The 12434-nt window shown below is 43.1% G+C and overlaps 1 protein-coding gene across 1 annotated transcript; it reads right to left on the bottom strand.

Annotated features, from left to right (window-relative positions):
• Window positions 1-1083: 1083 nt before the first annotated feature.
• NR2E1 (nuclear receptor subfamily 2, group E, member 1) lies at window positions 1084-12208 on the bottom strand (the record flags this gene model as incomplete). Its single annotated transcript, XM_009872188.1, has 6 exons — window positions 1084-2540; window positions 5063-5168; window positions 5434-5583; window positions 5969-6065; window positions 10552-10698; window positions 11973-12208. Coding segments are annotated over 6 exons (899 nt in total), but the record flags the coding sequence as incomplete, so codon positions are not given.
• Between the last annotated feature and the right edge of the window lie 226 nt (window positions 12209-12434).

Here is a 12434-nt window from a genome sequence, read left to right as displayed (position 1 = left end):
CTTCTGTAGCTCATAAACTGAATTGACACAAACTGGAGAACTGCAATTCATTTTCTGCTCTCCAGTTCTTTTTAGTATAGAGAGCAGAAAATGATTGAAGGTTATTAACAGGTGCAGGAAGAACACTTTGTAAAGGGTTTGCTGATTCATTTCTAAGAAAGTCCTATGCCCTATGGTAAATGCATTCTCAAGTACTCAATTCTAGTTTGCATACAAGATGTTTTGAAGTGCTGTAGTCCATGCTTTGTCTCATCTGACTCATCAGAAGACTGATTTTTTATACTTTAAGGACTGGTTGTGTTGGAAAGGGTAGAATGTGGGACCTAGCAGGCACTGCAAATGGAGGAGAGTTGGGATGAAGGCTTTGAGCTCTGAAACGCATGAGATTTTTGTGCTTGAAGTCGACGGAGCTAGGAGTTCACTTGTGATCTGTATCCCTTGACACTGAAAATCAATGAGCCACCGATACGGACGGTACATTTCACTTGTCATTTTCGTGTGTGTGGCTCTGGTCGCTCATTACCATGTGATGAACAATATATTTCCCTTCTATTACCAACTCATTCTGTGCATTGGGAGTTGCTTATCTCTTTCTTTGGTGTGATTACACAGCTGGACACCTTAATAAAACCTCAATCTTTTTCATTGAAGCAGTGTTTCTGTACTCATCACCCTTTTTTAGCTGTACAATTCACAGGTACTGAAAAGTGAAATAATATGACACAAAATACTTATATTAGGTTACACCTCTGATCCATTTAGTACTGTGTCCTAGAAAACGCTCTGTGTAAGCTCCTTGAGAAGGAAACCTTGCAACAGGTGTACATCTGAGTTACAGAAAATAGCTCTATGCCAGGATCTCACAGATCCTGTGCCCCAAAGCAGGATCACCAAAGCTATTCCTTTAATGTTTATTAGCCTAACCTGTTTTTAAAAATCTCTGGTGATGGAGCCTCCACAGTATCCAAGGCAATCCATTTTAGTAGAGGATAATTCTGTTGCCTGGTGTGTAGGGTGCAGTGAAAGAAACTAATCCAGAAAGAGAACAACAGGCGTTGAAAGAACAGTGGAAAGTCATTTAAATTCAATATATTTTTATTCTTTGTAAATACAATGAGTACAACTTTTTAACTTCACAAATCAGTTAATCCACTTTGTACAGGAAAAGTTTTACTCATTCTATGATAGTCCAAGTGCTGATTTTTCTCAGTGCTAGTTCCTAATAAAAAATCAAATTTTGAAAAGTACAGCAGCTATCTTTAAATGGTTTTTTTTCTACATTTTTCATACATCAAATAAGCAGCTTATAACGTTTTTGTGTGTGAGACGGTGTAGGTGAACAAGGCTTCAAAATTAGAACCTGGAGTTTTCTAAAAAGGCATTGGAGACTTTTGGAAATTGTTAGCATTGTATCAGTCAACAACCTTTATTTCTCTGAAATAAAATTCCTTCCATTGATTTTTTTTTTTTCTTTTCTTTAATAGTCATTTCACTTCTCTGCACATCTCATTGACAAGGAGTTTGGCCACCGTTGCCTTTGGTTTCAGCACTGTGCCAACAGGACAGCCAGCAGGTCACTGAAGCAGTCATCTCCATTGTATTTGGTTTTGCTGTTTTTAGTCTTCCTTTCTTGGCTTGTGTCTTTTCAGGTGTGGGTGGGTGTGAACGTGTATCTGCATGTGTGGAAGAAGGAGGGAAGGTTGGGGAGGAAGTGTGTAAAGCTCTTCTGTCTTTGAGATGTTAAGCAAACAAATTGTGGTGACATCTGCATCAAAGGTCACCAGTTCATGTTGCAGGAAGAATGGAGCTGCCGTCATAAGCTGCTTTTTAATCAGTTCTGAAGGCCACTTCATGATGTATTATAGCAGAAGCAATGTTTTGGTAACCTGGTCTTCAATGTTGCCGATCGTATTAAAAACATTTTCCCAACATAGGGTACTTTTAAAACAGTTCTGAAGGCCACCGCATCTCATGTTACGACAGAAGCCAAGTTTGGTCACCCGGTTCCAAATACTAAGCAAACTGAAGTACCTTCTTTCACATTTTGTCTCAGATCTGCCAGTTAAAAGAGAGAATAGCGGAGTCTTTGTTAACTATGACTGGCATCTGAATTGCCTCCATCCTGTAGTAACAGGAATAGCAGCCAAATTCCAACCACTTTCACTTTTTCTGTAGAACAAAACATTCTCTCCATGATCTAAATCACTCTGTTGAGAGCAGCAGAATCATATCTACTGGGGTATTTTTTGTCAATGGGTTTAAAGGCTAAACATTCCCAGGCTTATGCTTCCTGTAGATTTTGTTAGTTGAGGCTTATTCTCTGTAGATAAAAGATTCTTATCAAACTGTCCATCCTGATCGTTTATTTTAAGGTCATTTATATGTCACTGGATTTGTACATATCTGAAAGCAGTCTTGTAATTGGTACATTCCCAATGGTCTTTTTGAAAAACACTTCTTCTATTGTAGATGGACTAATCGAACGTAAAGCTGGTAAGAGCAATAAAAGTTTTCCAAAACGACAGGGTTGTGTGGGATACCTGAGAGACAGGAAAAAAAAAAGCTAATGAAGTTTTAAAGTAATTTTTTAAAGCTTTTTACTTTACAGGAAAGACCAGTATTCAACAGCCTGTACACAGGAGTGCTGCCTGTGCTAAAACCCTGTGTTTTGTGCTCACTTGAACAAGAAGGTTAACCACAAGGAAAACTCTCTTAATGAAGGTTAGCAGAATATAGACCAATGTCTCTCAGATTTGATTAGCTCTCTTTTTTATTCGCTCAGAGCAGCAGCAATAGAGAGATAGAATCTGCTCTGACTTGTCCCTCATACAGCAACTGTGTTCTTGATGCAGTGCAGGGAAGAGCTCGGCCTGGAATAAGTACCCTGTCCTTTAAAGTGCAATTTAAACCTAGCTGGATTGTCATGGTAATCATTTTGCCTCCTTTTGGTTGCCATGTACATTGAATACCAACTGACATTTAGGAAGAATTTTTTTTGTTAAAGAACCTGCATTTTATCCCAGGTAATGTGTTTGTTCCCGTCCTCTCTCCCAGCTTTTGAAGCCAACACAACACGACGTACGTATTCTAGCTGTGCTTATGCTGACTTTAAACCAAAGTGCTGCTAAAAAAGTGTGTCCCTAAAAGAAGGAGTAGGTTGTTTGGAGAAACACTCTTCAGTCTGCCCTCCCTTGTGTCCTGTTGAGAAGGACTCCACTGACATCAAAGGGCTGATACTGCTGTAGCACTGGCAGGAAGGTAAATTCAAGCCTGAGGATGAAACACAGACTGAAGGCTCTATCCCACCAGAGTCACTGTGGCAGTCCTGTTGGTGGACTGCACTTCTTTCCTGATGAAAGGCTATCTTTTACAATAGATACTGTTTAGCCCTGTAGTTAAATGTTTCCATCAATGCAGAAATGCAACGGAAAAGTCGCCATGCCCGAGATGGAAACTGTGGTTATGTTAAACCATTCCTCCCTGGCTTCTCTCTCCAGCAGGCCCTGGCGCACTCAGAGTCTCCAGGGAGCAATATTCATAGGAAAGATCTTCCGTAAGAAGAGGTTATTCTTTTTGCTCGGAACTAGCCGTAACTGGATGGTATTTGCACTTTTGCTGCTGTCCCCACGGCAGGCCATTCCCTTTAGACTAAATAGAAGGGCTTCAGAGACCGCTGCCAGCTAAGCCATGATGCTGAGCAGACTTCTGCTGGGAAAGGCTATTCTGAGAGCAGATCAAAGTTTCAGAAGGAAAAAAATGGTCTGTCTTCTACTGCTCCATCTCTCCACTGCAGCTTAAAGACTTAGACATGGACTTTACAAGACCTGTCACAGCTCCCCTCAGAAGTCCTGAACCAACTGGCTCAGCTGTTGGAGATGTTAGGTGCACTCTCCAGGCTTCTCGCCTGTCAGACCACTCTGAAGCGATCCATAGGAAGAGGCTACTGATCCGTTCACACCCATCTGGTCTAGAGTGTGGGGCTGTACTTTGTGTAGTAGATTTTGTGCATTCCTGAGTTTGCTCCTGTACACTTTGTGGGATGACAGCTACAGCTTTTACAGCAGGTTTTAAGATTTCTGTGTCCCGTGGGACTTATCCTGAGTGAGACAAGGGAGAGAATTTTCTTCCCAAACAATGATTCTTATCACTCTGCTGCAGCAGCAAACTGGAATTCACAAGTTCTGGGTTTTTCATTTCAACCTGTGAACAGACTCAGGGTAGTGTCTTGGAAGAGCCATTTAACTTTGCTGTGTCCCAACTTCTGTGTCTGCAAAATGGGGGAAATGATATAGGGATTGGAGATCTTGGGTGAAAAGCATTCATACTGCTGTGAGATGTGATTTTCTGAGCATCACGATCAACAGTATTTAATTGAATAAAATGTGGAGGAAACTTTAGTCTCCTGGACTGCCTAGTGCTCCACAGCAGTTATCAGTTCCCAGGGGAAGATCTCTTCTTCTAGCATTTTTCCATTTGTCTGAATAAACTGAGGTGCTGGACTGCATCCAAAGAAGAGCAAGGAAACTCATGAAGGGTGTAGAGCACAAATCCTGTGGGGAGTGGCTGAAGGAACTTGGGTTGTTTAGTCTGGAGAAGAGGAGGCTCAGGGGAGACCTTATTGCTCTCTACAACTACCTGAAAGGAGGTTGTGATGAGGTGGGGGTCGGTCTCTTCTCCCAAGTAACAAGCGATAGGACAAGAGAAAATGTCTTCAAATTGCACTAGGGAAAGTTTAGACTGGATATTAGGAAAAAATTCTTCACTTAAAAGGGTTGTCAAGCGTGGGAACAGGCTGCCCAGGGAAATGGTTGCGTTAGTATCCCTGGAGATGTTTAAAAGGCATGTAGGTGTGGTGCTTAGGGACATGGTATACTGTCTTTTCTGACTTTTCCTATGATTCTGTTTCATCAGGAAATGCCAAATCCCAGCAGGTTGACGGTCGGTGTACACTTGTAACAGCCTGGCCCCCATTTCAGTCAGTGGAAATGTCACCTTCACTACAGTGAGGGCAAGATTTTACCCCCTACACCTGCAAGAAGTATTGAGAGAAGACACTGCTCACCTGGTGTGAATGTAGCTGTTCAGAGTGAGCTGGGCTTCATCCTGAAGGGCTGCTATGGCAGCAGCATTTCGGAAACTCCTCAATTCGGAACCGCTGTGCGTAGGCACTGGAAAGCAGATCAGTTACTAGTTCAGCTCTTGGGTGGGTCAAAACAGTTCAGCTAGTGCTATCAATGGAAATTAAACGTTCCCATTAGTTCCCCAGCACTCCACTGTCAGCCTTTCAAAATGCAACACTGACTATCGGAATTCAATACCGGAGAAACCTGTTGGATAATGTAAAGCTTTGTCTAGTTTAAAACGTAATTTTTGCTCTAAAGTAGCAAGCTCATAGTTACCAGGCCAGGCAAGCAAGAGGCTTTTTGTGCTTACCAGCTTTAAAAGTGACAATGCATTTGAGACAGGCGAATTCAGTAGCATCTAGCCGAAGTTGTCTAAATCTAGCCACAACCTCCTGTAAAGCCTGTATTTCCGAAATAATTTTATTCAGCTTCTGAGAATCTGTATTGTCACCATTCATGCCTAAAACAGAAACAGATGAAATGAATAATATTAAAGGCATTTGCTTTATTTTATATTGATTTCTGACAAAATCCTCTGTATCAATATCCACTCTATTGTCACACTTGTCTATCTGGTTCCATATAAACTGACTATATTGTATGAAAGTTAATATAAAATCTTCTCTTGGATGATAACAAACACAGTAATTTGCATTTAAATGACAATGCAAGCAGTCATGAATACAACAAAACAACATTATTTGCATTTAAATATAGATTTATAAATGACAGGTATGCTCCATTGTTCAGTAAGAATTTGTTATTCTTTACATGTTGTTCTTTTTTCAGTAATGTATTTTTATGGTAATTTTTGTAACAAAGTCATTAAATTGTGCAATTCTTACCAGATACAGCCAGTAGAGTGTTAGCATCGACTGGAATGGCCCATTGTGCTATTCCTAGAACAAACAGTTCTCTCCAAGCATCTTCCAAAAGCATCAGCTGTCATACAATAGATGTACGATATAACATAGTGTATAATTTATAGATTTATAAACAATTTAAATATGTAAATTTATGTTATTTTAAAAAATACTTTAAATGCCTGTCATGGTATTTTCCCCACAGTATTCGTTAGCTCTTCTCTTAGCTTTTTGAGAAGGTGTCTAGAAGTAAGTCTATGCATTATAACAAATTACTGAGGGTTGGCTCGCTGTGCGCCGTGTTGTGGACCAAAAGGGAAGAGAGAGTGAGAACTCCCACCCTGGAGAGCTTGCTTGCAACATGAGCACTCGCCTGTGCTTCATCGTGGGCTTTCTCCTCCTCTCCCTCAGCACATACAGATGTCCTGAGACAAGCTGGGTGAGTGTTCACCTATTGCTCTCTAGGGATTACCCTTCTTTCCCTTAGGAAGGCAGTATTTGTGAAGAAAAGCCTGGACAACATCCTGAAATTACATAACTCCGTAGGGAACACTGCTTTGGAGGACTTCTATATCTTCAATTCCTTCCTCACTAAGCAAGTCTTGAGCTCATTCAAGCACAGCATCTAGACACACGGACGGTTTCTCAGTGTCACCTGTTTTCCTGCTTTTTGCTTAAGATTACTCAGAAATTCCAGGCACTAAGAGCTGTTTCCTTTCCAAAAACTGAGTATCCAGGCACCTATGCTCACAGCCCTGCTAGTTCTCTGCAGTTTTTGTACATTGCCTGGTTATATGGGGGATGTGGTTTTCCCAGTTTGGAGGCAGTGCCTTTGACTTCCGTGGAGAGGCAGTGGTGCGTCTGAAGAGGATACAAGGCTTCTGGTTACGCAGACTGGCAAAGCCAGGAAAGACATGTTTTAGTCTGGAGGGCATCTGTGGAATGCTGGCCTAACTCTTAAGAGGTTGGAGGGCCCCCGGTTCAGCTGAAGTTCATGACCTAAAGGATATGCTGTGGTGTGTACACATCGCTGGAACCTCTCAGTAGGGCGGGAGAGATTTGGAGGGGGGAGAACTGTGGTGGACTCGGGAGATATCAGCTGGTGGCTCCACACAGTGAAAACAGATTTCCCAAAACTCATGCAGAAAACAAACCACAACAAACCACAAGCATTAATATTGCTCTGATCCCTGAAAGTACCAGCAACTTAGCTTCTTAGGAAAATAGGAAGGAAAGTATTTCAAGTCTATAAAGAGTCTGTAAGGAAGAATAAAGTAAAAAATACATCCTACCAAATGAATAATGATTTCCTGGGAATCAGATATGTGCAACTAATAGGTGATATAGAAAGCGTGCAATGAAAGTGAATCCTTTTATCTGTGTGCTAACTCTTTACAATATTACAAGTTTTAAACCACCTTGTTCCAATCAGAATGGGAGGAAGAGCTCTCAGAGTCCCTGCTCTCAGCTCGTCAGTGCAGGCTTATGCCCATTTTGTGCCTTTTTTTTTGCTATGTGCTTTGCAGAACTTCTGCATAACTTGACTAAGAAAATTGTGACAGGAACGTATTTCTGTCTCTGCATACTATTACTGTTTGAAAGAGTTGCATTGGATTTTACAGCACTGGAAGCTGCTCAAATCGTTGCATTAAACTGGGGGAGAGGGGGGTGTCTAGGGTGCAGTGCCCATCTCAGCTCTGTTCTGAGAGAAGCTGAACCTGCTCGTAAGTCTCTGAACTGCTGCAGCCCACAAACCCATCCCCTCCTCTGGATAATCCTGCCTGAGGGATGTGCAGGTTTCTGTATGACATAGGAAATGATTTGCCAGCCTTTCATTTGCTTTTGTAGGACTTTTTTTGTCATTCATTCATGCAGATACAATGGTAATGAATGGTGTTTCCTGGAAGATATCAATTTCATATGTTCTTTCCCACTAAGTCTTTAAAGTCAGAAGATTTAGAAATAAGATACTACTACTCCAATAGCTGAAGTTTTCTTCATGCTTATGCATAAGTCTGTAAAACCACCAATTAAAATAATTCATGTTGAAGTCATACTCAGCCCTCCTTCTTCAAAGAGACAAGAAATGCCAGGCTTTCTGAAGGACTGCTTTTTGCTTCTTAATCAACCCCATCCTGTAAGCATGACCTTTCATTGGTGACCTGCATTGGGCCAACCTGTTTTAGGGACAAGCTGGGCAAAGTGTGCAGGCCACCACGACTTGAAGCATAGCTTTTTTCTTGTGTGGCTTTCAATCTGTGATAGAATTAGCCCTATGGAGCTGGGGAAAGGACACAGCCTCTGTTTTACCAAGGACAGTGACACAGCAATCCTCAGAATTGCCTTTTGTCAGCAAATTGGTTTCTGCCTGTTTCCTTGCCTTTGAGACGAAACTGTCACAGAGTCCTGGAATTGCAACGTGCCTTCCTTTTCAGAGGAGCACAAGCAAAAGCAACATCCAGGAGGTTTTAGACTCTCCTCGGGTGGATGTCAGGGAAACAAAAAGAGAAATGCAGACATTTACAGCTGGGCTTTTGTCAAATTAAATAATGCGATGGCACTATTGCAAACAAAAAACCAGACAAACCCCAACTCTGATTAGTCATGAGAAAAGGTGATGAAAACCAGAGTTATTTCTTCTCCAACTCTCTTGAATATGAGAAGGGAAATCATGCAGAAAGAGGCACAGGTCAAAGCTTTAGAACTGAGCAGCTCTGAGTTTTGAGGAAACTGGCTTGCAATGACGTGCAGCAAGTCAAGGTGATGTAATGGAGAGGCTGGGATTTTACTATGTAATTTACTGACGTGAGTCCCTGATATGAAAGTGAAAGAGACAGTGTGCTATTTAAAGATAACAAGAACATCCTGGTATCTGTGGTAGATAAGCAGACTTTGCTGCTTGAGGCATGCATGCCAGTGTGCAATGGAGACTTTCCTTCCTCCCAAAATCTGCTGACCCCTCCTCTGCACACTAACAGAGATGACCTTGTGGGAAACGCATCCATCTTGCGTCAAATAAAACCCTCGACTAAGGAGCCTTCTGTGGACATCACTGGTCTGGAGATGGACCCAGCCTCTTCCTGTGTGCTCAGGCTGCTGCTGAAAGAAGTTATATTCTCGCCACTTGTCCCTGGTATTCGGGCCTTTTTCTCTGGTTGCTTGGTGTGACAGACACGGTGCTCCAGAGGAGCAGCGGTAGCAGAATACAACATTAGGGAGCAACACGTTGCACTGTCTTTCTAAGAGTGTGTGTAACCTCCCGGGCCCAATCTCACTGCTCGCCCTATGCTCTCTATGTAGCAGTACTGCAGACAGAGCTTCATTTCACAACCAGGATTTCAAAACATGAGTCTGGTACTAGAAAAGGAGTATTTCAGTGTACCTTAGCTTTATATCACATCGTGACCATCGTGCTTTATCTTTAGGTACAAAACATGATTTGTTTCCTAAGAAGCTCTTTTCTTTCATTTCAAAATATATATTTACATATCAACTGCAGCACTTGCAACATGCATCCATGGAAAGGAACTAGTTCCTCTGATGACTGCTATGTAGCATCTAAGGGACAACGTTTCTAGTTACCATTTGGGAAAATTAGCTCAATCATATCAAAGTATTAGATGTCTTTTATGATTGGAGCTTTGCGTAGATTTCCTCCTTCCATTTTATAATTATCTGATTACTTTTTTTTTTTTAAATTAGTGCATTATACAAAGCACACTGAATCCTCATCAAGAATCAAGTCATTAAGAGATTGCTTCAGCTCGTGTGTTTCACATATGGTTTACTTGAGGCAAAGGCAAATTGTCATAGAGGAAAACAAGATAAATTAGGGAAGATTTTAATTAATGGTGAAAAATATTGTGGGCTGGCCAAATTCTGCTTCCACCATATTTGTGTAAGTTCACTGAAGCCAACATGAATAAAGAAAAAATGTTGGCTGTGTGAACAGTGGGGAGAGGAGAGGAAAGGAGAGGAGAGGAGAGGAGAGGAGAGGAGGGGAGGGGGGGGGAGGATGGTCTTAGGTAGGGGGGGGCAGGGGAGAGGAGAGAGGAGAGGAGAGAGGAGAGGAGAGGAGAGGAGAGGAGAGGAGAGGAGAGGAGAGGAGAGGGGGATGGTTTTAGGAAATCACTTCAGTCATATCCTGAGGCCATATGCTTAGCTAAGCACTTATCTCAAAACAGCAAAGTAAGATGCTGTTCCCCATTTTATGGAGGTAAAAGCTGTTCCACAAGTAAAGAAGCAGTTTGGGCACACTGAACTTGGTCTGCAGTCTGGCAACTTTTCTTCTAGAACTTGTCCTCTCATAGTATTTGCTTTATATTAGATTTATTTTTCTGGCTTCTTTTTCACTTGCTTCTTGGAATAAAAATTAGAGGAAAGCAGTTTCTAAATCACTGCCTACTTTTCAGGGACAGACCAAAACTCTATCCTGAACTTCAGAACTGAGGAAGTCCATTACAAATTTAAAGGTCTTGTCTTGAAGTTTTAGAACCTAATCTGAGCTCTGAGCCTTCTTTAACAGGCAGGCCAGGCTGATGCCACTCCCACCACAGTTGCCTTACCTGGTCTTGTAAGGACAAAGTGGAGAAGGCTGGGACGCTTTTAGCCCACTTGATGCTCATGAACAGAAGTCTGGCTGCTGACTCGCAGACGGATTCGGTAGCCACTTCGTAGAGGTACATAGGAGTACCATTGACTTCATGTGGGTACTAATATCAAAAAGAGAATAAAGCAACTTCATATAATGTCACCAAGGTAGCCTCGTCTTCCTCTCCCCTGCAGCTGCCATTCAGTACATTATGCTCGTGCCCAGTGTGGAGTGTGCACTCTCTTATTCCACAAGCAGAGGGCATTGCTTTCAGTGGGCTCACTCCAAATCGCTCCCTGCAGCTCATCCGTGTGAGTGAACTGTGCTGGAGAAACAGTTCTCCAGAGGAGGTTGGAGGGAGAATGAAATTCCTACATCATGGGAAAAAACATACTATTCTTTACCCTGTTACTCAATAGCACATTTCTGGTAGCAGAGTTAGAAGAATACAAATTTGATTAAGAATTTGTAGTTTCTAACCTGGGTTTCAGAAGCTGATTTAGAACTCCAGCCTTGCTCAGCAAAGCATTAAGTACTCATTTAGCCTTAACCTTCATCTAGCTCCTAGACTGCAACAGGCTGTAAGCTGATACGTAGAGCATAACTACTTGAAGGGTGTGTAGGATTGAAATGGAGTTATGTTTTCAAGGATGCACTGTGTTTTCTTGATAAATAGTTTATGGTTGAGTATTTTCCAAAACTATAATATACAACTGTTCGTGATGGATTCTCCCAAGCTACCAGCTCTGGAAATGGAGAATTTTTTAAGTTCTCCCTTTTTTGGTTTTCTAGGTGCTATAAATACACAGAATGCCATTGTGAGTGGATTAATGAAAAACATTACCTTGTGGCTGATTCCTATGCAGTGGAAGCCACAACAGCACTGCTTCCACTAGGCTACTTAGAAAATATCACAGCCAGGAAGTGCAGAGCCAGATTAGACACACTTGTGTCTGTGTGGACAAGGTACAGGCTTCAGGCAGTATAGATAGTACTTTCTGGACTGCACCACTATGGAGATAGGCATCTTGCTGAAGAAAACTCAGCAATTGCAGCTCAGCCACATGAAGCAAGGTTTAAAACTGATTTGTGGATGGGCTCTGGGCAGGAGGAGCACCTCTGCAACCACAATGGTGTAAGGATGTAGGAAAGACAGAGTTTGTACAGAGCAGGTTATCAGTCCTTCTGCACATCCCTTCTGCGGGGTGCCTCTTACTCTTTGCACCTCATATCTTCAGAGCTTTTAGGAGTGTAACAAAAAGTGTCCCCACCACAGCCTGCAAGGCCTCAAGCCTTGCTCTTTGCCACGTTCACCCCAAAGGTGGGCAGGACCTGGCGGCTTGCAGGCACCCCGTCACTGAGGTCTGCAGTCTTGCCAGGGGCTGGAAGTCTGACCTTTGGGGTAGGCTGTGCCAGGCCCACCAGAGCCTGCCTCTCGGGAGTGCTGGTGACGGCGGCCAGCTCCAGGCCGTGGGGTTCCAGCTGGGAGACGGCAGTGAAGAAGGCAGGGGCCGGCAAGGCGGCGGCAGGGAAGTGCGGGGCTCCACCACTCTCCTCCTTGTGCCCGCGGAAGTAGAGGGCCACCTGCTTCCGTATCGTCGAGGTCCGGGGGCCCCGCTCATGCTGCACCGCTGCAGGGCACCAAGGAGAAGCGAGGGGATCACCGTGAGGTCCTGCACCGGGTACCCCACACTGCTTGCCTGGGCTTCCCTCCCTCCCTGCGAGTTTTTGGGGACAGCCCTATGCCCTCTGCCTCAAGCGTGTCTGAGGAAAAATGGGCAAGGCTGCCACGGGAATGGGGGGGAATATTAGGGGCCCGGGAGGTGAGGGGAGGACGTGGTTCAGAGCAAAGCCCGA

This window comes from Apaloderma vittatum, unplaced genomic scaffold (assembly GCF_000703405.1).
Source record: "Apaloderma vittatum isolate BGI_N311 unplaced genomic scaffold, ASM70340v1 scaffold20376, whole genome shotgun sequence".
In the NCBI taxonomy this organism is placed as follows: Eukaryota; Metazoa; Chordata; class Aves; order Trogoniformes; family Trogonidae; genus Apaloderma; species Apaloderma vittatum.
The sequence above is the reverse complement of the archived record's forward strand: the minus strand, read 5'-3'. Positions and strand labels throughout refer to the sequence as shown.